Here is a 26,086-nt window from a genome sequence, read left to right on the forward strand (position 1 = left end):
CAGACCTTAGTAGTGACATCACCCCGGACTGGGACAGACATTCTCTGAGGACAAGTTTTATTGTCATATACAGTTGTCTTTAAGAGCTAAAGAACTATTCATCTTATCCAGTTCTATTTGTGACAGAGTTGATATGGTATGCTCATTTAGAAATTTTGATTTTGATACACTAAGATGATAATATTAAAATATACTTCTATTTTCTTTTTGAATGTCCATAGGATTTAATTTCCAGTGTCTTTTAGCTCCCTTTTCTTCTTTTCTTTAGTTCATTACTCTTCCAGGAGTTTGTCAATTTTAGAGATGTTTTCAAGGTACTAACTGCAGACCTCATAAATCTCTTATTAATTTGTTCTTTCTTTGCTTCATCAATTTCTGTTCTTGTCTAGTTCTCCCCACTACTTTATTTGATTTTTTTGGTTTTAATTTGCTATTATTTTATGAACATTGTGAGACAGATTTTCCTATCATTAAGCCCGAGTTTCTAATACACAGATTTAAGGTTGTGGCTCTCTTTGAAACTGCATCTTGATTGACTTCTGCAGGTTTTAATCTATCATTCTCAAATTATTCCGATTTTCCTTGTGACATCTTCTTTGATTCTAGATGTTTCTAAAGGGTTGCTTAATTCACAAATGCCACAGTGTTTGGGTATTTTTTAAGGTAACATTTCTGGTTGTAACATAAAGAAGTATGACAGACAGCACATTCTATACAATTTCAGATCTTTGAAATCTGAGGCTGGCTTTTTGGGCCAGCCTATGTTCAAATTCTGTTGATGTTTCTTGCCTATTGAAGACAGCATAAACACTGAAATTCGGGCTTGTGGATTGCGTTATGCAAGTCAGCGGGTTTATCCTTCCCCATCCTCTTTTAGTTTAACTCAGACTTGTTAACAAAACTTAGCGTGATTATTGATTTTGCTATACTTCTGACTTTATCAATGTTTACATTATACTTTTGAGATGTTATTTCCAGAAATATTTCAAGTTACTTTGGCTTCCTGCTCCATTGAACTTCTGAGGTGTGCCTTTTTCTTTTTTTTCTTGAAGTTTGCCTCCCTTTGGTCCTAATACCACAACACCAGCTTTCTTGTGGTAGCTGGTGGGATACTGATTCTCCTTTTCTATATTTTTACTTTTAACCTTCTGTATTTGTATGCTCTTAGGGCATGTTTATTTTAAGTAGCAGGTGTCTGGGCCTTTAAAAGGTCTAGGCTAGATTTTTAATCCTCAGATTTTCTGTGATGCCTGATATATTACCTTTGAACCCCTTTGTTTGTGGTTTTCATTTATCATTCTGGTTCTAAAACTATTCCCTTTCTTTTTCTTACTTTTTAAAAATCAAGCATTTATTGTTCATCTTTATTTTTATGAATTTCATAGCGGACATCTTCAATAATTATTGACTGGTTACTTCATCCCCAGTCAGCCTTCAATTATTGCCATTTGATATGAAATAGTATTTTATCACATTCTGAAGAAATGAAAGACTGCCATGTTTTAAACCCTCCCTAAAAGGTTTTTTGGCTTACACGCTACTGTAGCTGCTGATTTTAATTTCCTGATAATTTAAACACCCAAAGACATTCTTGCTATACCTAATCAGTATTCTTTTAGAATTTCCCTGAACATAGAACTTTCTCTTCATCTATAGTCTAACCAATATCTCTGAGCCTGTGCATGGAATCATTTTTTAAAGATTTCTTTATTTTCAGTTTATATGTCTCAGTGTTTTGACTGAATGTAATGTATCCCACATGCAGTGCCCACAGAGACCAGGAGAGGGCATCAGATCCCCTGGACCTGGGGTTACAAATGACTGTGTGTTCAGCTGTAGGAGCTGGAGGCCGAACCAGGTCCTCTGAAAGAGCAAGAAGAGCTCTTAACCCTCACACAGGGCCAACTCTCCAGCTCATGGAATAACTATGTATAGTATATATGTATATACTATGTATAGTATATATATCACCCATGTATTTTCTTAGTGTGAATTATCATTTTCTGAAGATGTTCTTATTTTAATTTTTTTTCTGTGCACTATTCTTTATTCATGGATTGGCATTTATTTTCACTCTGCAGTTTGAACATATTATTCAATAGTTTATGATTTCCAGCATTTTTCATGCTCCATGGACAGGGTCACCTTTCTTATTCTTGTCTTCCTGTCCTTTTTGAAGATGATAGGCCTCAATCTCTGAAATCCTTGAAAATACTCTCCTCGACTTTGGAGTTTAGTAGTGTGGCTCCAGTGAGTTGAGATAGAGATTTCTCATCTATTCTGCACATGCCTTTTGAAATTATAGCTTGCTCTGTATTTCCTCCATATTCCTTAGTTACTAGTTCCTTCAGTATTTTCTTATTGTCTCCTTTGGAACTCTAATTAACTATATATTTCATCTGTTTTTTAAAATGTGATTTCTACATCTAACATGCGTTTTCCTGTTCTCAGTTACTTTGTGTGCATGTGCCTTAGTGGGTACTTCTTCCTGGCATCCTTTCCGACATACTCCTTTTATTCTCAGGTGTGTAAAACCTTCCATGAAATTCACCAGTTCACTTAAGTGTAGCTATTGTGATATTCAAGTCTCTCTATATATTTTTTCTTTTTCCATTTTGCATGTATGTTTTTTCATGTGTGTGGGTGCACGTGGGTATGTGTGCAAGTGTGTGCAGGAAGTTGGTGTCAAGATTCATCCTCCATTGTTCCCCTACATTATTCAATGAGGGAGAGTCTCTTAATCAAACGCAGCACTTACCTATGCAGCTAACCTTGCTAATGAGCTAACTATGAAAGATTCTGCTTCTGCTGTCTGAAGCTGGAATTACAGGTAGTGGCCTCCCCCACCTGACCCTTAGCTGGGTTTCTGTGGATCCAAACTCTGATGCTCAAGCTCACACAGCAAACCCTTTAACTACTGAGCCAGCTGCTCAGCTCGAACTCTGTAATTTGTATTTGTCCTCTTCCGTAACTTACCTACACATGGCTGAAGTTCTCAGTGCTGCTGGTAACCCCGTCAAGTCAAACACCACCACTTTGAAGCCTCTGTCTGATCATTTCATTCCTTGGTTCTCCTTTGTGCCTTCCATTCCTTTTAGTTTAGATCAAGTTGAGGCCATGAAGCGTCCCTGTTTCAAATTTAAGCTACATTGTTGATTTTTTTGCTTTCTTCTACATTGTTGATTTTTTTGCTTTCTTCTTGTGATCTCTACTTCGGCCTTGTTTTGGGAATGGTGTTCTAAACTGCTTCCCAGTCTTCGGGAATGGCCCATTTTTAACCCTCAAACACCAATGTGGCTCTCTTGTTCTCTTTGCAGTAGCATTCCAGCTATTCTTTCTTTTGCCGTCATTTTTGGTGACCAGACTCCTGCCTGTCTTATTGATTTCATCTTCACCAGACTTTTATATCCAGTGCATATTAGTTAGAATATTCTGGAACATTTTGCATTTGGGAAATATTGTACTTGCTGAGCCAGAGGTAGAAAACGTATTTGAATGCATGTTGGTGAATACCAGTATTTTCACGGTTGTCATTATCCCGTGAACTATGACTAGATAAGACATCTACATTTACATGGTCCCCTAGAGCTTAGATTATTTACAACCTGCATTAGTTAAATACGCTAAAGACATACCCAGAGGTATTCAAATGTGTTGGTGACACATAAAGGAAGGAAAATTCAGCACTTACCCTTGGATTAATTTGACCAGGAGCCAATTCCAGTTTGAATTCTTTTTTGTTCCTGTGTCTTCTGTCTGTCTTAGTTTGTGGTTTTGGGGTTGTCATTAGTCTGTTTGTTGTTGAGTCTGAATCCATCCTTGTGTCTATGTCTATCTGTGCCTGTTTGATGTCTTACTGTCTCTTGCCATGTGTCTCCAACAAGGAGCTTTGCTTTGTATTTATTGAACATTGTAGCATCATATGGGAAAGGAATGAGGGATACTTAACATAATTCTTTAAGGGAATTTTACAAGGGATTGGGCCACTGACTCCACTTTAACCCCAAAGCACTCAATACTGAAGGCATACCATTATCAAGTTATATCTGGATGCTATTTCCAATGTTTATGTTAGATATTTGTTGCCAAAGGTCTCTTTACACGTGTTTGATATTTTCAGCATTTACTACTACAGCATGCATACATGCATGCATTCCTCTCTGGGTGAGGAGGAGTAGTAATTTGAAATTTCTACTATGTATTAGTTATGTTGTAAAAGCTGATGCATGGAAATCCAAGACAAGTAAGGCTGGTTGTTACGTTGTTCTTTAAAGGTAGGTTATACAATCAGGTTGAGGACACAGAAGGACATCAGGTTAAATCTTAAGAGATCTTAAGGTGCCTTAGTAACTTGGCTGTATGCTTCAAAAACAAAAAATTCCACTCTCTTAGAATATAAGATATATTTCCATAATAATACACCTCCATAACAATCTAACTAGAAAACAGTAGATGGCTGCTATTGTTATTATTTATACTTTAAATCTTGATAATGAGATATCCCCTGAAATTAAAAAAAAATCAAACCAGCAGAAAGTCTGTACACTCCAGTAGATTGGAAAAAAGGTGTTGTTAGTCACTGTAATGGGGCAAGACGACCCTCACACTGTGAGGTTAAGTGTTAATGTGATTGATCATTTGGATATGTGGAAGAGAGAATGAGTAAGAAGGGGGAGTGCTCAACCATGAAGCCCAGCACAGATTGTGCCTAGCCAGGGACTCGCCAGTTAAGTCTACACAGAAAAGAGATTTTTGAAATCCAAAGCATTCAAAATTTGTGACTCTGTACTCTGAAATATTCTAAAAAATATGAAATTCATGTAACTGCAAACTAAAGACAAACCCCAGACCCCAAACTACATACAGACAGAAGACACAGGGAGAGAAGCAGAGAATTCAAACTTGAGTTTGCTCTTGGTCAAATTAATCCAAGGATAAGTGTTGATTTTTTTCCCCGTTAACGTAACACCAACAGATTTTGTTGCCTCTGAGATCAGCTTTAATGTGTCTAGTAGATGTAGATTGTAAATAGTCTAAGCTCTATGGGACCATGTAAATGTGGATGTCATGACCCCACCCCATTGCTAACTATGAAACACCTAGTTTTCCCCAACACTCATTCGAATGCCTTTTGTATTCAAAGTAGCAATTTTATTATGAGGGGCTGATGCTTTCATCCTTCCGATTCCTAATAGTAGCTCCCATCTTTTGGTGAACAATTGTCAAATGATAACTGGAGTTTTCTTATATTCTATTGGAGCAATGTAAGAAATCTAGGAAGAAGACATGTTGCACATTGTAACTAATCATGTACATATTCTGACATTTTTTAAAATTGAATTTTGCTTGCAAAATAGATTTATTCTCCTTGTTCTGGACTGGAGAATAAGGACTCATCTGTGGCTGGCTGAGTCTGGAGAGAATGTAACACTGACTCAGTTACATTTTTATTGAATTAGGACTTTATCTGTTTTATATATTAGATTATGAGCTTCCTGAGGACAGTTACAATGTCTAATTCCCCTGTTGTTGAAGTCTCTCACAGTGCTGGGAAAGATAGAAACTCAAATATTGGAATAAGAAAAATGGACTTAACTAGTCGAGCAGCCTCTCTGTTTCCAAAGGGAAACAGGCTTGGGCAAGAGTCCGGAAGTGGGTACGTGAGGTGAAGATGATTAGCGTGATAAACTGAGATTTGGGAACAGGGAAGGTGGCACCCTTGGTAAAATGTTTGTCTTAAAAACACAAGTACCTTGGTTTGACACCCCACCACCACCACCATAAACACATATAAAAAAGCTGGGTGTAGTGGTGCTCTAGAGACTGGCAGATACCAGAGACGGCCAGATCCCTGGGGTTTGATGACCAGTCAGCCAAGTCAGTGACTGTCTCAAAAAACAAGGTGGATAGCAGCTGAGGGAGATACCTGATAATGACTTCTGGTTTCTGTATGTGAAAGAGAGAGAGAGAGAGAGAGAGAGAGAGAGAGAGAGAGAGAGAGAGAGAGAGAGAGAAAATGATAAGTGTCCACCCCCCTCTTTCTCTTTCTATGTTGTCAACTGGATTTTATTGAGAAATGCTTAAGATTTTAAAGAACACCTCTGGGTGTGTCTCTCAGGGCATTTCCAGTGAAGACTAATTAAGGGGAAAATACCCTCCCTGGATGTGGGTGGTACCATCTCATAGGCCATGTTCCAGATGAAATCACCAGGAAAAAGAGAAGGTCTGTTACTTCAGACATTCTCTCTACTTCCTGGCTTCCTTGGTATGTTCTCTGATGCTCCTCCACACACTTCTCAACATGATGGAGCAAAACCTCTGAAGCCACAAGTACATTAAATGTTTTCTTTAAGTTGTTTATGTCAAGTGTTTTTGTCAAAGTGACAGAAAACTGACTAGCACAACAGCCTCAATCTGTTTGTTCATTAATCCCACTGTTCTATCTATCTATCTATCTATCTATCTATCTATCTATCTATCTATCTATCTATCTACTGTCCATCCATCTATCAGTCTATTATCTATCTATCTATCTATCTATCTATCTATCTATCTATCTATCTATCCTATCTATCTATCTACTGTCCATCCATCCATCTATCATCCATCCATCCATCCATCTATCAGTCTATTATCTATCTATCTATCTATCTATCTATCTATCTATCTATCTATCTCCTGTCCATCCATCCATCTATCATCCATCCATCCATCCATCCATCCATCTATCCATCCATCCATCTATTCATCATCCATCCATCTACCCATCCACCTAGCATCTATCTGGTATATATTATGCATTGTCTTCTGGTTAGATTGTTAATAACTAAGATTTGAATTGTCGGTGACCATGTGGATATAGAAGTTGTGTCTCCCCAGAGCTCATAGAATAATACTAATTAACACAGCGACTAGCATTTCCCAGTCCTCATTCAATTCTCATGTGTGTGTCTTTAGGGTTGTGAAGAGATTAAACCAGGGAAGCAGTATACTTTTTCGGGAACAAAGCTTCTTGTGAACAATGTCGCTGCAGAGGACCGTGGGAGCTATTCGTGCACGGCCAGACTCACACACTTGGGGAGACAGTTCATGGTTAGAAATTACATCGCTGTGAGCATCAGTAAGTTTACTTAAATATTCCTGTTTGCTTCTCAGCTTCATGGCCCTGGCTATCTGCTCCCATAGTGGCTTCCTGCTGCCCACCTGCAGCCTCTCCAGGCAACTCATGGTGGACCCGTTATTACAGAGATCCAGTCCTTCTCTGTATCTTAGCCTTGTCCTTCCCAACATGGCTCTTTCTGCCTTATCTTGCACTAGGTTTTTTTTTGTTGTTGTTGTTGTTGAAATTACTCATGAGATTGAAATATTTTTGGACTGTCTTCAATTTTAATATTCTATCTCTTCATTAAGAAAACAAATTGCAGTCTATTTTGTGATTGTCCTGCTCTTGGGCTCTCCTGCTGATGGTGTCTTCTGGAAATAGCCCCTCATCTTGTTCTTATTTGGATCTCCACTCTCTATTAGTAATAGATCCATTCGTTGACTGAATAATTGACGGCCACAATGCTTTAGTCTGACATGAGTAGCTGAGGACATTTCTTAAAAGGATAAGTTTCTAAGAAGGTGCTGGATCTAAGAGTCCTGACGCCAGATCAGTAGAATGAATATTTATCCACAGTCTGTTATATGCTTAGAATTATGTTTTTAAACTAATAATTAAAAATTAAATATGTAATTCTTCTATTGGGAAGCCTCAGATCCACAGGTAGTGAGTTCAGAGCTACAAAGGGGCTGTTTGGGCATCCTGTGCTAAAATTAGAATTATAGCTCATGTTCTAGGTAACAGAGAACAATCAGAAGGAACTAGAAGACTGGCAAACCAACAGGCCGGACAGACTTCCAAGAGGAAATGAGTTCCCTGTGGGATTTGGAAAGACGGACGGATCTTTAAACCATAAAGGAAAATAAGAAGAGCTCTCTAGCCACAGATAAGGCAAGGGCAACAGTATCAGACACCATGGTTCTTGTTGGTTCCATAGTGAATTTCACTACAATATAAGTGTGTCATGGCAGAGGAGGGTTGGAAGCTGAGTTCAAGTTGGGAAAAATTTCAGGTGACCACCCATCTGTAACCTTTATCACACTGAAAAGCCTTTGGGAGACTATAGTGGGGAATTATGAGGCTGCTTTGTAATGGGAGAAACTGACCATGGGATGGCTTGAAGCAGGAGAGGTTGAAGCAAGCCTTGAGGCCTGGAGACCACCTAGGATACCACAGTAACATCCAGACAGTCTTTTTTTTTTTTTTTTTACAGTAGATTAAATTTAATGACAAAATTTACAGAAGTCATTTATTTATATTTTAGCACAGAATATCATAAGAGAACACTTTTAGGTATTACAATTACTGGTACCAAACCCAAACACTTATTCATTTGAACTAGAGTAGCAAACACTAAGAACTCAGTTTCTTTTTGAATATTGAATACGTGTTTTCATAAGTGCAGTGCTAGTATCCTAAAAAGAAGAGACATGGGACTAATGAGAAGGCACAGTAGGTTCTGACATCAAACCTACATCCAGAGAGTCTTGACAGTCTCAGCTTGGGTGCAATGGTTATTCAGTGACTCTTAACTGAGGGCATAGGAAAGGCTAGCCTTAGCCAGGTAGAGAGAAAATGATGATGAAGGGAAGAAATATCTGTGTACTGCCATGATGAAGCTTGAAGTCTGTGAGGCAGCAGAGGCAGAGACAGTAGACAATCCACTATGAGATGTACCATTACAGGGGAGGTGATTGCATGCCAATAGGCAAGAAAGAGTTTATAGATTGACAGAATGACCAAGGTATTTACAGACAGAAGACCAAGAAGCTGTGAAGGCCCCACAAGGGGAACCATGTTGAGTATGAAGGATGTATAACAGGCAAGTTGGCCTTGGTTGATGAGATCATGACAGGTGATGAGGTTAGAGGATCAGTCAGGAGTGAGGGGTAGGTGGAACTTGAATCCCAAACAGGGCAATGTGGATTTTCTTCTCAGAACATGGCAAGCAGCCAGTGGGGTTGATTACATGAGAACAGCTTGGGATGCTTTTCATTTCTGAAGCAGCCGGCTGGCCACTGTGCCGATGCTCCCTCTGGGAAGAGGACAGTGGTTAGGAGGCAGGTGCAGAAGTACAGGTGAGACATCATGCAGGCAGAGGCACCATGGTGATATGGTTGATGGGGTGGTCCAGATACAATCACAGCATCTCCAAAGGGGGAAAACACACCTCTTAGAGTTAATTGAGTAGGGAGGAAGGAAGGACTCATGGATTCTAGGCCTTTGGGCATATGCTGCTGGATAGAAGGTGACATTAATCAATGAGACAAGATAGCTCAAGGAGAAAACAGGTGTAGGAAAGGTCTGATCTTTAGCAGGTTGATCACGAGGCATGCAAGGGGAGAAATAGGATAGGCCATGACCTCTGTGGCTCTGGAATGCAGAGTGAGTCCTGGAGTTAAGTCTTTCTGGGCATTGGACTTTGGATGGTAATTCAAGATGTGAGTGGGTAAGCTGGTCTAAAAGGATTAGAGAATAGAAAATAGATGGTTCTGAAGTGAAGACAGAGGCCCAGTCTTTGAAAATTTAGGAGGTAACGTGTGATGGGCTGTGTGGTGAGGAATGGGAAGAGGATGAGGAGAAAGCTGTTGACTGGAACGACCTCCAGATTTGACATGTATGTGATCTAGTAGGTAGCTAGCTGATGATGACTTCTACTCTTGAATAATGAAGTGAAGAGCTTTACAGAATGCAGCAACATTACAGTTATCCTGAGTGTCATACTCTTGAGTTTAGGCTTTTTTTTTTCTTGACCAGTGCTTGAGAAGATCTTCTCTCACTGTGCTTCATGCCATTACATTGGGTTTCTGGGAAGTGTATCATTTTCTTTGTAGTTCTAATGAGTGGTTCTTGTGGGTGTGATTTCTTATCAGAGGAAGTTGTGTCCGGAGGAAGGATTCCTAATATCACATACCCAAAAAACAACTCCATCGAAGTTCAACTCGGTAAGTAAAACTCTCGGAGCCCTCCGGGTTACCATAGGTAGAGCTCACCAGACCCACTTATTTCAATGGGTACCTTAAATGTTCAAGGTGTAGATAATCCCAGTATATGTTTAATTTCCAACTCTGGGTGGGCCTGGATTCAACAGGAGGTATATCAAAGTGAAAAGTGAGAGCTTGGGATACTATGGTATTGACATTCTGGCACTGAGAATTGTAGTACTGTGAGTCTCAGTGACTTCTGTGAATTTGTTTATCCAAAGGCAATGAGAGCATAGACACAATTACTGAAATGTGAAACTACTTCTCCTAGATAGTCTGGATCAGGAATTCTGGGTTATTTATTCATTATTATTATTTATTTATTATATTACTTATTTGTTATTTATTCTGGAAAATCCATTCAAGGAGTAAGGGAATTGACTACTCAATGTCTCAGAATAGGGGCTCAGATTTTTTTTTGTGTGTGTGTAGAGATGTCACCAATAAAATAAACAGAGAGAGCACTTTCTAGGAAAGAAAAGAGCAATTAAATCAAGTCTTCATTAAAAGGAAGCTCCTCAGATACAGTCAATATCACAGTCCAGTTAGGATTTTTGTCAATCCAATAGTATGCTTTTAAAAAGAAACACATGTAAAAGTGCATAATCTAAAAGATTAAAAATAACTGCCCTAGCAGGGTATCATTTGCAGAAATTATCATAAAAATCAGGTTGGGTGTTTTAATAATAACTTTTCAAGACCTCAAATTTTAAATAACAAATTGAGTAATTTTATTCTAATTAAAACTTCAAAGCCTTTAAAAATACATTTTTTGGGCTGTTGATACTGGTGATTGAGTCTAGGGCTTCATACACACTGGATGAGTAATCTACTGCTGGGTTATATTCTCAGGTCTTTTTATATCTTTATGGAGACAGAGTCTCACTAACTTGAACTCACTCTCTATTCCAGGCAGGCCTTGAATTTCTAATTTTTCCTGCTTAGGCTTCAGTTATTTCTCCAGCAGACCTAGAAAAATACCATTCTTATGTCACCATGCATCAAACATATAAGGCTAAAAGTCTTAGAAATACAAGAATAATACAATAAGGCAGAACAATTATTTCCATGTAATGGGAAATTTAATACACTGAATATTTGACAGGTTTATTAGATAAGTAAGATCCCAAAAGATTAAAGCAATGTACTTAACATCACTACCTGTGGGAGATGTTGCCTCAGGAGAGGAGACTATATAGACTCTAGTCACAGTGTTGTGTCTGGGAACCTGCAACTAAAATCAAAACAATTAAAATCCTACTCATTAGATCAGTGAGATAATGCATTTGTTACTTAGCTTGTGTCTTAGGGTTACTATTGCTGTGATGAAACACCATGACCAAAACAACTTGGGGAGGAAAGGGTTTATTTGGCTTATGTTTCCATATCATTGTTCATCATTGAAGGAAATCAGGGCAGAAACTCAAACAGGGCAGGAACCAGGAGGCAAGAGCTAATCCAGAGGCTATGGAGGAGTGCTGCTTACTGGCTTGCTCCCCATGGCTTACTCAGCCTGCTTTTTTATAGAACCCATGACCACCAGCCCAGGGATGGCGCCACTCACAATGGGCTGGGCCCTCCCCCATCATCACTAGTTAACAAAATGCCTTATAGCCAGATCTTATGGAGGCATTTTCTCAATTAACTTTCCCTCCTTTTAGATAACCATAGCTGTGTCAACTTGACATAAAATCAGCTGGCACAGCATGATTTAGTAATTCCACAAAGCAAACATATGCAAGCATCATACTATACCATATAAAAATATGTTATTCCTATTGTTCAAGTAGAACATTAAAATTTAAAAGGAAGAAAAATTAAATGGCCACATGCTTATTTTCTAATTATTAGCATCCTTAGTTAGAAATTAAGTCAGAAAGTAGTGACAGTGAGACACCTCCAATTAAGTGTCATGGCACGTGGCCAGTCCTGTTCTCAAAAGACAGTTAATTGCAATTATAATTAAGTGTAGAAATAATCAAGGCACAGAAATAGCCTCTTCTGTCTCTTTTTAAACAGCATCTGTGGTGGTTTGGATGAAAATGGCCCCATACGCTCATAGGGAGTGGCATTAGTTGAAAGGATTCGGATTTATGGCCTTGTTGGAGGAGGTGTGATCTTGTTAGAGGAAATGTGTCATTGGGGGATGGGCTTTGAGGTTTCAGAAGCTCAAGTCAGGCACCGTGTCACTCTGTCTTCCTGCTGCCTGCCTATCTGGATGCAGAACTCTCAGCTCCTTCTCCAGCGCCATGTCTGCCTGCATGCCGCCATACTCCCCACCATGACGATAATGGACTACACCTCTGAAACTGTAAGCCAGCCCTAATTAAATGGTTTCCTTTACAAGAGTTGCCATAGTCATGGTGTCTCTTCACAGCTATAGAACACTGATGAAGATAGCATCTAAGCAACAAAGATGGAAGCAGATATGATGCATTTACTGTGCTACTTCTGCTAATAACAGATAGCAAGTAGAACGAAGTCCTAGAGCTTGTTCAGGAGGAAGGCCTGTGGCTATGCGGAGAAAGACTTAAACTTCTGGAGAATCATAGCCCCGAATAGTAGACTTAGAAATGTGAACATCTGCAAAACAGACAGTGTTAAAGAGATACAAATCTGCTTGAAAGGGCCAAGCCTGATTGTTTTGGGTGCTCCTTTAAGGTTTTGGAGAGGTCTGAACGGTCCTAACAACAGACACTAGTGTACTCTCATTCCTCACCATGGGCCACCCATAGATTTTTATAAACACCTACCTACAAAGACCAGCTAGTTCTATAATTGACTCCCCCCCCCATATTTGTTTTTGGAAGTTGTAGCCAATGTATTTAAACAAGTTAGAAAACTTGGAGGGGCTAGAGCAGTGATTCTTAACCTGTGGGTCAAGACCACCTTGGGTGGGTCATATATCAGAAATCTGCATATCAGATGTTTACATTACATTACAGTAGCAAAATTGCAGTTATGAAGTAGCAATGAAATAAGAAATAATTTTATGGTTGGGGGTCACCACAACATGAGGACTAGTATTAAAGGGTCACAGCATTAGGAAGGTTGAGAGCCACTGGGCTAGAGAGATAGCTGAGTAGGTAAAATGCTGAATAAGCATGAAGACCAGAATTCGATCTCCAAAACCCATGTAAAACAACAGGGTACAGAGGCACATGCTCATAGGAAAGGCACAATTATGAACCTCCCTGGGCTTACTGGTCAACCAGGTGAGCTTATTTTGCTAAGTTGCAGGCTAATGATTCTGACTCAAAAACCAAGTTAGACAATTTCTGAGGAATGATACTAGAGGTTCACATCTGGCCTTCCAATGCATGCACACATATACATACACATCCCCACATACATGTGAACTTACCCGAATGTATATCTCCTACACACAAACATACATACACATACACACAAATGCACATGAGGGAGGCAGGGAAATTGGAGTTTGTAGGAAGGAGGGTAAACATTATTATGTTGAAGGATCTTTGGATATCTACTTAGCTATTCTAAGAAAATTATTGAAAATGCCACAATCACTTGTACTTTTTCTTTAAGACTATTCTAATACAATAAAGATTTTCAAAGCCAGTTTTACATGTCTGAAGCACTAGTATAGTATCTTGACATTAACATGATTTGTTAATGACTCTGTCAGTCTGTTTCCTCTGGGATACAAGTATTATAGAAAATTACATGTTGGCAAATACCTGTCCTATTGAGTGCTCTCAGCATCACCCATCTCTGAGGCACCAAGGACACTTTTCCAAGAATATTTGTACAACTATGTTGATATCAAGATAGATGTTAAGGCAAATGCATTATTACAGGCCAATAGAGATGTAGTGATCAAATTCCAATTTTGAATCTGTGAATACATAATACGATAACATGACCTTAAAAGCTTGTTCTTTCAGAGGAACAGTGTTTAGTAGTCACGTACTGAACTCTTTATCAGTATTTCAATGGATTTTAAGAAGTCAGATTGCTGTGTTCTCTTCTATAGCATTTAAACCATTTTTTGGTTGTACAAGAATCAATAAACTTTAAATTAGGAAGAACTAGATTGGATTACTAATAATTTCAAGGTGTTTTAGGACGCTAACACATTTATACAGTCTATAGCTGGTATGGTTGGGGTCACCACAACATGAGGACTAGTATTAAAGGGTCTACAGAAGAGAAAGATCAGAAATACTCTTACACACCAGTCTTTTGGGTTTTGATAAAGGCGCTACAGAAAAGTAGATAATTTATAATAATGAGAGAGAGACAGAGAGAGAGAGAGAGACAGAGACAGAGAGAGACAGAGATATCATGTATCCCGGACTGGTCTTGAACTCCTGATCTTCTGGCTTTCATCTCCCCAAGTGCTGGGATTATAGGTGTGTGCTACCATACCAGTCTGGGAAGTTAAAAATGTTAAAATAAATAGTACTTGCTTATTAGATGTAATATATAATAAAAGGAAATTTGACCTTTCCTTCACAGCATATAAAAATAATTCTGGGTGAGTTGTAGACCTGAATATGATAGTCAAAATGCAGGAAAACATCTTCATGATTATGAAGTAATAAAGGATATTTTTAAAATTGGGACAAATAAAACCTTAGTTATAAAGGAAAAATGTATAGGTGAGATGCTGTTAAAGATAATTTTCTGTTTATTAAAAGACTATTAAAGGTATAAAATTTTGGAGCAGAAGAAAATGCTTGTAATAGGTGAACATAGACTCTTCGCATTTATAAAGAAAATAGGACCTGGGGGAGGGGGAAATGGACAATGTTCAATCAATACTATCCATGTGACCAATAAAATATAAGGTGGCTGTTTGCTCATGTGCAGTGCAGAGAAATACAAATTAAATTTGGAGCATGGGCATCTATAATAAAATGGTCTGACCATTAGTACTCTTGAGTATATGAAGCAACAAGAAGCTTACACAGAGCTGGTGTTGGAGCCCATCTAGGTTTCCTGGTGGCTTTACCCAGCAGGACTGCACAAGAGGATGATTGGACCACGGGCCTGAGTACCAGGTGTTTGGAAGGGTCTACACTTGGCTGTATCTAGCAAGGGGGAGGTTTTTTGCCCCTCCCCTTGGCATTGTTATAAAAAGCCCTTTGGAATAAAGTTCTGGGCTGGTGAATAAGGATCTAGGCCCACCCGAGGCTATCCTGCATTCCTCTCTGTTTCTCTCCCCTCTATTTTGATCTAAGTCTCTTATTCCTCATTCCTCAAGAGCCCCTGGGGTAAATAAATGTGGGAGCTGGTCTACCACAAGCTGGTAGGGATGCAGCTTGAACCAACCCTCTGGGAAACAGTCCACCACATTGTTGTATTGTATACATCCAATACTAACACTAGAGAAGTTATGTGTTCCTATCATGTATGTGGATCATATGCATGTATATGTATACACACACACACACACACACACACACACACACACACGAAATGGGTTCATGCATGCCTCAGGAAACATACACATGAGAGTTCCTAAAAGACTTGCCAAGAAAATATCAGAAACACATACAACACAAATGAGTATGTAGTGATTTTAGGAGAAATAAATAGACAGAGTATATTGCCCTGTATAAGACATGCAACAGCCCCCAAAGTAAATGTTAAGCAACAGAAGCCAGAATCTGGTGATAGATATGCAGTCAGTGCAATATAAATGAAGGAAAGGGAATGTGGAAAACTCTCGGTTCTGGAACTACACTGTTTTCTCCATGGAGGGAAGATGATGTGGATATTTACTTTCTTTTAGCCCACTGATGTTTAGCTATGCTCCATGGTTTTTTATTGTATGTGTTACACATCACAATAAAATGTAAAATACCCCATAGACTGAAGAACCCCTCTTGAAAGGTGAAGTAGGCCTTATTAGACTGAAGGGTAAGATACATTGAAAATACAGACTTACTAAATATGATTTGGGATGTTTGGATATAGGATAAGGGAACGAGGAGAATGGGTTCAGGGGCTGCATCTGTTAAAGTAGGGCATCACTGGATTAGAGACTAGGAAATAGAGCTCATGTCTCACGTCTCTCTACAATGCATGTGTCACCTAGAGCAAGCCACTCAATCTGTCTGAACTTAAGTTTTTCATCTGTCACAAGAAGAGTGCCTTCCACTTTTCTTTACTGAATTATTTCAAAGATGCACAGTCTTGGGGGTGGCGGCTGAGTAGGAAACACTCCGTAGACTGTAAAGTACTTTGCTAGCATCAGTAGGGGTAGATGAAGTAGTACTTATGTTTCCTGTTGTGGGAGACTCTCCGAAGAGGTGTCGCTGTTGGGAGTGTGTGCAGATCTCTCCACAGCCCAGCCTGGAAGGCTTCTCCTCCACCCTGCCTTTTATACAGAAAGAAGATCGGGCACTTTTATGTCAACCTGGGGGGATGTTTCTGGTAATTAAATATTCTAGGCCCCAAAGCAAGGCGTATTTGTTCATTGCATTATCAACCAGGTTGACAGCTCGAGACTCTGTAGCCCTCCCACTCAGTGTTTGTGACTTTGATTGCTTCAGGATCCACCCTGGTTGTGGACTGCAACATAACAGACACGAAGGAGAATACGAACCTGCGCTGCTGGAGAGTCAACAACACCCTGGTGGATGACTACTACCGTGACTCCAAACGCATCCGGGAAGGATTTGAGTAGGTGCTGATTTGGGGGCTTCTCTGAAAGCGAGCAAGAGTTACTCCCTGGACCTCAACGTGCTATGACCACTGCTTTTGATGGACAGCGCCACTGGCCCTTTTATTTCTGGGCTTGGCTTTGTCTTTTAATGATCATTATGTGCTGTATGTAGCCAGGCATCTAGCTCTGACAATGCAATGCAAGATGCTTCAGTTTTCAGCTGAATCAGTGTTAGCGGAACATGAGCTGTACCTTAGAGAAACAGCGTCCATATATGCCAGCCGCCGTTCAAATCCAGCCCATCCCATCCAGTGGCATTTGGAGCGGCCATCCTTCACTGTGGGGTTAGCGCAGAGAGGATCAGTGCAGGATTTCTTGGGGGGAGACTGTGTACAGGCAGTGGTGTTCAAACTCAACTTATGGTGCTATGATTTGTGATGTAAATGACATCAGGACTGATGATCGTGGGGAGCATTGCTGTGTGGACACATTAGGGTAAACTCGGGGGTGTGGGGGCGGGGAGAAGATGCCCATTAGCGCTGCAGTTGGGACTGTCGTCAGCAGAGTCACACTTTTTTTTATGACTGTCTAGATGAAAACTAAAATTTACAACTATAGAATTTCTATATATGGAGTCACTCCAGTAAGTATCTTAGAGTAAAATATGGCCCAGAGAGTTCTCTAGGAAAAACAAGACAAAATAATCCCCCACATTGTTTCTAGGAAACAAACTACACCTTATGTTGGGGAAACCTGGCTCACGTGTTAATGGCTGACTCTTTCTTTCCAGAACCAATGTTTCTTTGAAGGATCACATTTCGTACACAGTGAACATCACATTCTTAGAAGTGAAAATGGAGGACTATGGCCTTCCTTTCATATGCCATGCTGGAGTGTCCACAGCCTACATCATGTTGAAGCTCCCAGGTAACGTCCAGCATATCACAGGCTACCCAGAACATTGAAAATGATGGCCAGGGGGAGGCTTACTAAAGAGAAGTGGTGTCATACACTCAGCAGGCGGCAACAGGAGGCCCTAAATAGAAGACTTAGGGGTACCACTTAGTGGAAGATGGGGCCACATCTGATGGCTGTCTTGGGATAAAGCTGGGATTCTACCAGGGTATTTTTGGCTGGGCCATCTTCATAGACAGTGAGATTTTATGCAGCGAAATTCCAGAAATCAGAGTTTTCCTTTTTTAACCAAGTTGCTCAATGTTTATAATCTTTAATTTGTGACTTTCAAGTTTCATTTTATCATAAATAATTTGTTCTACAAATAAAATGTTTATATTTAACTTTTTTACTTTGAAACTTCATGACATTATCTATGAATCTGGTGTCTGAACAGGAGAACTTTCAACTACAAAGGCCTCTTTGTTTTTTCTTGATCATTTTCAATGACAAAAGATCTCTTTCAAATGTTTTCTTTTACCTTTGTTGTCTCTACACATGGAGAGAATGTGCTGTGATCACATGCAGCCCCTCGTGACCCTCTCTTATCTGTCTCTTGCTCCTGCTGGTTCTGATTCTTAACTGGTCTGCCTCCTGCTTCCCTGTCATCTTGGCGACTATTGGAAAGAGTAAAGCCAGACAGCAGCACGCAGGGCAAAAGCTGACCTTGGGAATAAGGGGAGTATACAGGAGACCTTGTGAAATGCTGTGTGTGTGTGTGTGTGTGTGTGTGTGTGTGTGTGTGTGTGTGTGTGTAGCTATAGGCATAAGGGAGGGCTTGAATTCATTAGAATATATTGATAATCAACTAATTACAAGCCGGGCGGTGGTGGCGCACGCCTTTAATCCCAGCACTCGGGAGGCAGAGGCAGGTGCATCTCTGAGTTCCAGGTGAGCCCGGTCTATACAGAGTGAGTTCCAGGACATTCAGAGATACTCAGAGAAACCCTGTCTCTGTGAACAAGTGAACAAAGTATCAGTTAATCACATGAATCAAGTTAAAGCTTAGTGGACTAGTTTCTCTAGAACTTGGCCAATGTGGCTTTGTTACTATCAAATTCTTATCTTGGGGGATGTCCATCACTTCCCTTAGAGTACCTAGAAGCAGGGGCATGTCTAAGGCAGTATACAGTTCTGACTGTATACATGCTTTTTCCCTCACTTTCATGTCCCGGGGGGTAGGCTCTCTCCGCTCCTAGTTATGTCAACTGTGAATGGACACACAGCACCTGCTTCCTTGTCTTGGTTTCCTGGGGACCCTCATGGCTGAGTTGGATGGGAGGAACACTGGGCTTCTCTGTGTCCACCAGCTGCTTGTCCTTCAGTGTCTTTTCAAGGAGCGTCGGTTTTGATCACTTTCCTGCCAGTGGATCTTCTGCACCTGCTGTTCTCTCTGGGGGTTCTTGAGGCCCCATCAGTGCCCCTTTTAGTTCTGCATCCTCAGCTCAGGTGACCTTATGTTCTCCATGGCTTCAACCATCACCCTAAGGCAGAGGCAAACACATTCCACATATCCAAGTATGCTCTCTCTTCCTCCATTGCAGTCTTGCCTTCCTCCTGTGTACAGATTATCATGGTTAAAAATAATTACAAATATATTTTATCCTTTAAACCTTGTTTTCTTATCTTTGCAAAATACATCCCCATATTTTCCATGTATTTTAGACTCAAAGTCTGATGTCATCCTGATCCTTTCACTTCCTTGTCTGTGGCAATGGCTCACTAACTTGCCTACTCTCGTAGTCTTCCTCGGGCCTGCCTGCTACTTCTGTCCCACCTGTCTGTCCACTCTACTAGCTAGCTAGGTGGTGCGGATGCTTTGCACCTAGGACTTAACCATTGACGTTTCTATGTTTAAGTCCTGGCTTTAGCACTGGGCAGCTGCTGACTACCTAGTATCTGAGTTTGCTTGCCTGTGAGTTGAGAATCATGAGAGTACTTTCCACACTATTGCGGGGGGAGGGGGTTGAGAACAAATTGAAATTTTCTTTTTTATTGTCAAATATACTATACCCAGAAAATGTACATGCCACAAAACTGTTATACTGCAAATTAAATACAAGTGAAGCTACCATATCTGCATTAGGGACAACAGATAAACAGTGTGAGATGGAAAGGCCCCTGTGCCCTTCCTGGCCCAAGCATCTCTTTCTTACTTTGACCTATATACCTCTTACATTTAGGAAAGTCTTTTCATTTCTTTTCTTTTCTTTTTCTTTTTTTTTTTTTTTTTTTAAGATTTATTTATTTATTATGTATACAGTGAGTATTCTGTCTGCAGGCCAGAAGAGGGCACCAGATCTCATTGTAGATGGTTGTGAGCCACCATGTGGTTGCTGGGAATTGAACTCAAGACCTCTGAAAGAACAGCCAGTGTTCTTAACCTCTGAGCCATCTCTCCAGGCCCAGAAAGTCATTTCTTTGCTTTGTGATATCTGTTGCTCTTCCTAAAAATAGTTTATTTTTGCCTGCTTAGGGTCTTTGTATTAAGAGTATCAGATGATCAGATGATTTTATTTCTTCTGTGACATGATTCTTTTCTCGGGTACCTGGGATATGTTGGTTCATTGATAATGCAGCAAGCAGCTGTTTTTTTTTTTTTTTTTTTTTTGTCATCTGAATTCTAGAAACCTATCCCACTCAACAGTCAGGCCACCTTTCATCAATTTCATGGTAAACATGTGGTTATTTGGACTGTTTCCAGATTGGGACAGTTAACAAGTAATGACACTATGGAAGTTCCTGTGCGCATGCCCTGGTCCCGATGTGGAAGCATTCCTTATGATATATATATATATTTTTTTTATTGAGAGATTTTCTAGTCATTTTACATACCAACCACAGATTCCCCTGTCCTCCCTCCTCCCACCCTCCAGAATTCCCCCCCACAACCCACCCCCCTTTCCCATCTCCTCCAAGGCAAGGTCTCCCATGGGGAGTCAGCAGAGCCTGGTACATTCAGTTGAAGCAGGACCAGGCCCCTCCTCCCTGCACCAAGGCTGCACAAAGTGTCTCACCATAGGCACTGGGCTCCAAAATTATGATATATTTTTGAGGGTAGAATTGCTAAATGAACCTCTGCTATCAGTTTTACTATATAATGCCACATTATTCCACATGGTGACTGTACCAGATCATACTCACTCCCCACAAAGTAGTGTGTGAGAGAATCAGGTGAGATAATTTTGCAAAGCAAACACAGGAGACCGACATTCAGTGAGGTCTAAGACATTGGGTTACTGTCATTGGTACTGTTATGGTTTGGGCCATTATTATTGTATCAGTGTTTCAAATGATGTCCTTGCCTGGAGAACTTTCTCTGGCCTTGTATAAGTTATTTCTCCAAGGATGGCTGAAGTTCCACCATTGCTTGTTTCCCTCTGAGATAGAAGAGATCCTCTTGGCTTGGCATTCTTGGTCTTCATGATCCACCTTTTCCCATTCACTTCTCATCCATATCCTTTGTCTGGCCTGCAGAGCACAGTCAGACCAGAGCAAAGAAGCAAAAAAGTCCTCCTGTTTTGATGAAGGAGCCAATTTTAATAATCCAGTGAGAATACGTTTTCTCAGCCAAGAAACAGAGAAGAACTTGAAGACACTCGAGTAATTTCCAGAAGAAGAAGAGCCTGGCTTAGTTAGGCCAGGGAGTGTGTGACCCTAGAGAAAAGAGAAAAGCCCACTCTAGGACATACCTTAGGGAATGTGGGACACCTAACATAGTTCCAATTTCAGTCTAACTTAATGTGTAAGTTTGACTGCATTGTTTGGTTATCTAGCCCCACGATGGCCAATACAGATTTTGTTCATCCTGACTATCTGACCACACTATGCTTGGAAGGACTTTGAGGCCAAGTCCAGGCTCAGAGGGGCTAATGTTGTTATCAGCTAACGAGTTAACATCTGTCAGTCATGTGAGAGTAGGAGGAATTATTTGTTCGGTTAGTTTGGACCACTACTTAGGAAACTCTTGCTAAACATCCCTTGGTTTCTCCAAGCACTCACTCCCCAGCCCACACACAGTGGCTTTTTTGGTCAGTTGTGTATAACTTGTTCTGTTTGCCTTGAGTTCTGAGGAACCTCACCCTCCTAAATCTAAATTCCTTGGTTTATTTGGTGGCAGCTTCTTCATTTGACTTCCTCTTTTTTTTTTTTTTTTTTTCTGAAGATACTTCCAGATTTCTTACTTGGATCATCTGAGGCAAGATCACTAGAAAGTTGTCATTCTGTGAAAGTCCTTTTTCTTTTTTTCTGTGTTTTATTAATCATCATTTATCCTCCACTCTCATCTAATCAGAAGGCTGCTGATGGCAGTTCCGTGAACTCAAATAACTAATCATTTTTTTTTTTTTTAGATTTTATTTTACTTATATGTTGTTTTATATCCCCAGTGCCCATGGGAGTCAGAAGAGGGCATCAGATCTCCTGGAACTGGAGTTACAGGGATTTATGAGCTGGGAATTGAACCCAGGTCCTTTGAAAGAGCAGCCAGTGCTCTTAACCATTGAGCCCTCTTTCCAGCCTAGACAGATCCCTTCCTTAATAAGGAAGTGAGTTTTACATTTATTTCTACTTCAGAGTACCTACTCATTAGAGTGTCTTCACGAATGAGACAATTCCAACGCCATCATCTTTGAGCACATTTGCAGAGCAGAGCATGTCAACACTACTCAGCGCAAGGAGTGGTGGACTGGAGAGTTTCAGGCCACACTTTGCTTGCCAAGGATTCTTTGAATCTCATAAGTCCTCAGGGCTTAGTCATGGGATAGCCATGTCACACTTTGCCATTCCAAGAGCTCTGTCATAGACTTTGACTCTCCCAGACTAGATCCTCCCAAAGGGAGATAGGGTGTTCCTCACACAACTGTGATAAGAGCTGGCAGAGATGATGGGTGGGAGGGGAGACTCCATCTCATAGTAGGAAGGTGGATGACAAAGTTCTAAAGACGGGCTAGGATCAGATTGGGCAACAGCCTGGGGAGCCGTCTCGACTGGCTGCACCAGGACTTACTCAGTGGACTGATTTGGGGTGAGGCTGGTACCTAGCGTGTTTTCTGTCATTGTACTTGATTGTGCTGTTATGTCTAAAGACATTTGAAAGTATGCAGGAAGTCTTCAGCCTTGCGATGTTTACTGTGTGTGTGGCCTGGGGGGAGGATTTGATAAGCTCCTTCATGAAGATTTTATAAACTGGAAGTGCTTCTCCTGGGAGACCCAAACATAGGTGCCTCCTCCTCATCTCCTCCCCTCCCCTGCCCTAGATCCACCAACCCCCTTCTAGGGTGTGTGGACAACCTGAATGAGCTAATAAAGGAAGTGGTTGGTGAGATGGGTCCCTTACTCTCTTCCCTCGTTCCAAGGCACCCCTCCTCTGGCAGCACCCATTTGGGTTGTGGCAAGGTAGGGTGCCCCATGGTTCCTCTTCTTGGTGTTTCGGAGCCGTTCTGGAAGCAACCCCGACTTCCCTTCTGGAGTAACTGATTCTTCCCCCAGCTGTCTGCCCACTTCCCTTCCATTAGAAAGGCTCTGCAGCATGCTCACACAGCAGAGCAGGCAATGGGTACCATGTCAGGAATTCTCAGACAGACACCAGCCCTGACTTCAGGGGCCCTGGGAAGGGCTGCGTGGGGCCTGTGTCACCCCTGGTCTTCTGGAGCCGGCACAGCTGGTTTCTGGGCAGAGGGCCAATGGCTTTTTACCATTTTTGCCAGGAGTCCCTCTGAGGGGCTGGAGAAGCAGTGTAGTAGGAATGTAGTCCAGAATCTCCAGGGGGAGCCCTTGGGGGACATTAAAGATATGGCCAGACTGCACCCCAGGAAGGCACCTGGACCCACATGCTCTGAAACAGTCCCCATGCAACTGGAGTCCTGGTGCTCCTGCATCCGCACCTAGGGCTTCCTGGGATTTCAAAGAACTCATTTGATCCCAAACTCCACAGTCCAAACTGAACCTATCCAACTCCATTACTCACCAGGAAACTTTGAGACATGGTCAAGCAGTGTCTTCATGCTTCCCACCCGGCATGTGTAGAGGATAAAACTAACCTTCTAACACCGACTTTTCCTTTCATCTGCAGTTCCAGATTTCCGGGCTTACCTCATAGGAGGGCTCGTGGCTTTCCTACTTTTGGTCGTGTCTATCCTGTACATCTACAACAGTTTTAAGATTGACATTGTGCTTTGGTACAGAAGCACCTTCCACACTGTCCAGGCTCTAGATGGTAAGTGGTAAACAAATTTCTAAACAGTCTTATTAAATAAGAAACACAGAGCCGAATACAGAGACATTTCAGCATAATTAAAAATATCATCACAGTAAGTATGTGTGGTCTTTGGGGGGGGGGAAAGGCCTCCAAATGGCTGCCCACTCTGTGGAAGCTATTTATTTATTTATTTTTCATTGTTTTTTTGAGACAGGGTTTCTTGGTGTAGTTTTGATGCCTGTCCTGGATCTTGCTCTGTAGACCAGGCTGGCCTCGAACTCACAGAGATCTGCCTGACTCTGCCTCCCGAGTGCTGGGATTAAAGGCGTGCACTGCCGACGCCCGGCCGCGGAAGCTCTTTAAATGCTCTTCTCATGTTGTTACAAGTGAGTCTTTCCTCTGGCTGGAAAATTTAGTGTGCAGAACTTCATGTGCTTCAGAGGAAAAGTCTGTGCCTGGTTATAAACCTCCTTTGCCAAATAAGCTAGAAGGCAGGTAGTGCCCAGCAAACATCCACTAGGTGGCAGCAGTAGGTGGCTGTGGGCCATCCTGGTTCTTGATGCGCAGGTGTGAGAAAGGGTCCCATTTTTCTGGGCCTGCAAAGTAAGGAGATGTCTGCAGGAACAAAGTCTGTCTGACATGATGTGCATTGCACCCCCAAAGCTCAGCAGGATAAACAGTAAGGGGGGGGAATCGCCTCTCTCTAAACCCTGTGCTTGGTACCTGAAGTAATTTACATCTCTGTTGTGAGATTAGAAGATATTTTCTTCTTTCTTTCAGCTACAGAAGGAGGGTCATAGAGGGAGAGGAAGAAAGGGAGGTAAGGAAGGGAAGGAGGAAAAGAATAAAGGGGAAGGAAAGACCCATTCTCTAGTCTTGCTGAAGGAGTCACCATGCTGAGGTTGAAGAAGGTGAAGTTAAAAACTGTCTTTCCTTGTTCAGCTCTGCGTCCTTAGTGGTGTCTGTGTCTGGCCACCATTTTTTCTCTTCCTTCCTTCCTTCCTTCCTTCCTTCCTTCCTTCCTTCCTTCCTTCCTTCCTTCCTCCCTCCCTCCCTCCCTCCCTCCCTCCCTCCCTCCCTCCCTCCCTCTTTCTTTCTTTCTTTCTTTCTTTCTTTCTTTCTTTCTTTCTTTCTTTCTCTCTTTCTTTCTTTCTCTCTTTCTCCCTTCCTTCCTTCCTTCCTTTTCTTTCTTTCTTTCTTTTTTTTTTGACACAGAAATGTCTCCATGTGTTCCAGAGTTGGCATTTCTCTCCATTCTGGTTGTAAGATGATGCAATTAAAATCCATTAGTCTCAGAATGAATGTGATCTTGTAAGAGCTTGAAAAAGAACAAACTAATCTGCTCTGATGCCCCCCATTTGCCTACACAAATGAATAAAAAGGCAAAAGATATCTACACAGCCGTTATGCATGGAGACGAATAAATGCATACCTTTCTAGGCTAGACATTTTTCTTGAACAGGTGCAAGGGAGTGGGGGACTCAGAGTCTAAACACATTCAGAAGTGGAGAATCTACATACAAAAAACCATTATTCTAAGCAGCTGTTCGTGCGTAAAAGCCACCACACAAATTATTGTCTACATGTCTGAAAAAACACAGCTGTTGTAATTCAGATTGTCTTTAACTCAACGTCAGGATTCAAAACTGGTAACCCAGAGGCTGGGGTGTAGCCCAGTGGTGATGATGAGATGCGGCCATGGCCATTGCCTGGCCAGCCCAATACCACTTGAGGTACTGGAAGCTCTGTAGATCTTCAGGGGAGGCATGGTTAGGACAGAAGCCCTCTTGACTCCGCCCCCTGTCACTGTCCCTTTGGCTGTCTCTGTGAGGAGAGGGCTCAGCCCCACACCACCTGTTTCTTCTGACCCAGATAGGGCGTGGCTTGCCTTCTTTCTGGCTTGACTCAGAGAGCTTGACATTATTTCATGTAGTCTTTCTGGAAGCTCCGGCCCCTCTGGCCCCTTGGTGTTTGTGCCTCTGACTCACTGTAGCTCTCAGGAGTGTGACTACAGCCTTGACTTACAGTGTACAGATAGCATGGCGAAGCTGCCTGCTAGAGACACTGAGTTTGACAGAAAGAGACAGGAAGAATGACTCACCCCAGCAGAACAGGGGAACCCAAGAGATGACACATCAGGATCTCACCCTCCCCGAGATCAGCACAGCCCAGACTGCACAGCCGGGGTGTGGTGGCTTTGGATATTG

General features: G+C 41.4%; 1 protein-coding gene across 5 annotated transcripts in view; it reads left to right on the forward strand.

Moving 5' to 3' along the window:
- Positions 1–26,086, forward strand: part of Il1rl2 (interleukin 1 receptor like 2) — a 49,025-nt gene that overhangs the window by 14,562 nt on the left and 8,377 nt on the right. For all 5 annotated transcript variants that reach the window (XM_037199724.1, XM_037199727.1, XM_028865797.2 and 2 more), the window contains 5 exons: positions 6,958–7,120; positions 9,976–10,047; positions 16,614–16,743; positions 17,517–17,653; positions 23,754–23,897. In XM_037199724.1, the coding sequence (XP_037055619.1) occupies positions 6,958–7,120; positions 9,976–10,047; positions 16,614–16,743; positions 17,517–17,653; positions 23,754–23,897 (646 nt within the window). The remainder of the gene's footprint in view (positions 1–6,957; positions 7,121–9,975; positions 10,048–16,613; positions 16,744–17,516; positions 17,654–23,753; positions 23,898–26,086) is intronic.

The sequence above is a fragment of the Peromyscus leucopus genome, chromosome 16_21 (genome assembly GCF_004664715.2).
Source record: "Peromyscus leucopus breed LL Stock chromosome 16_21, UCI_PerLeu_2.1, whole genome shotgun sequence".
Classification (NCBI taxonomy): Eukaryota; Metazoa; Chordata; class Mammalia; order Rodentia; family Cricetidae; genus Peromyscus; species Peromyscus leucopus.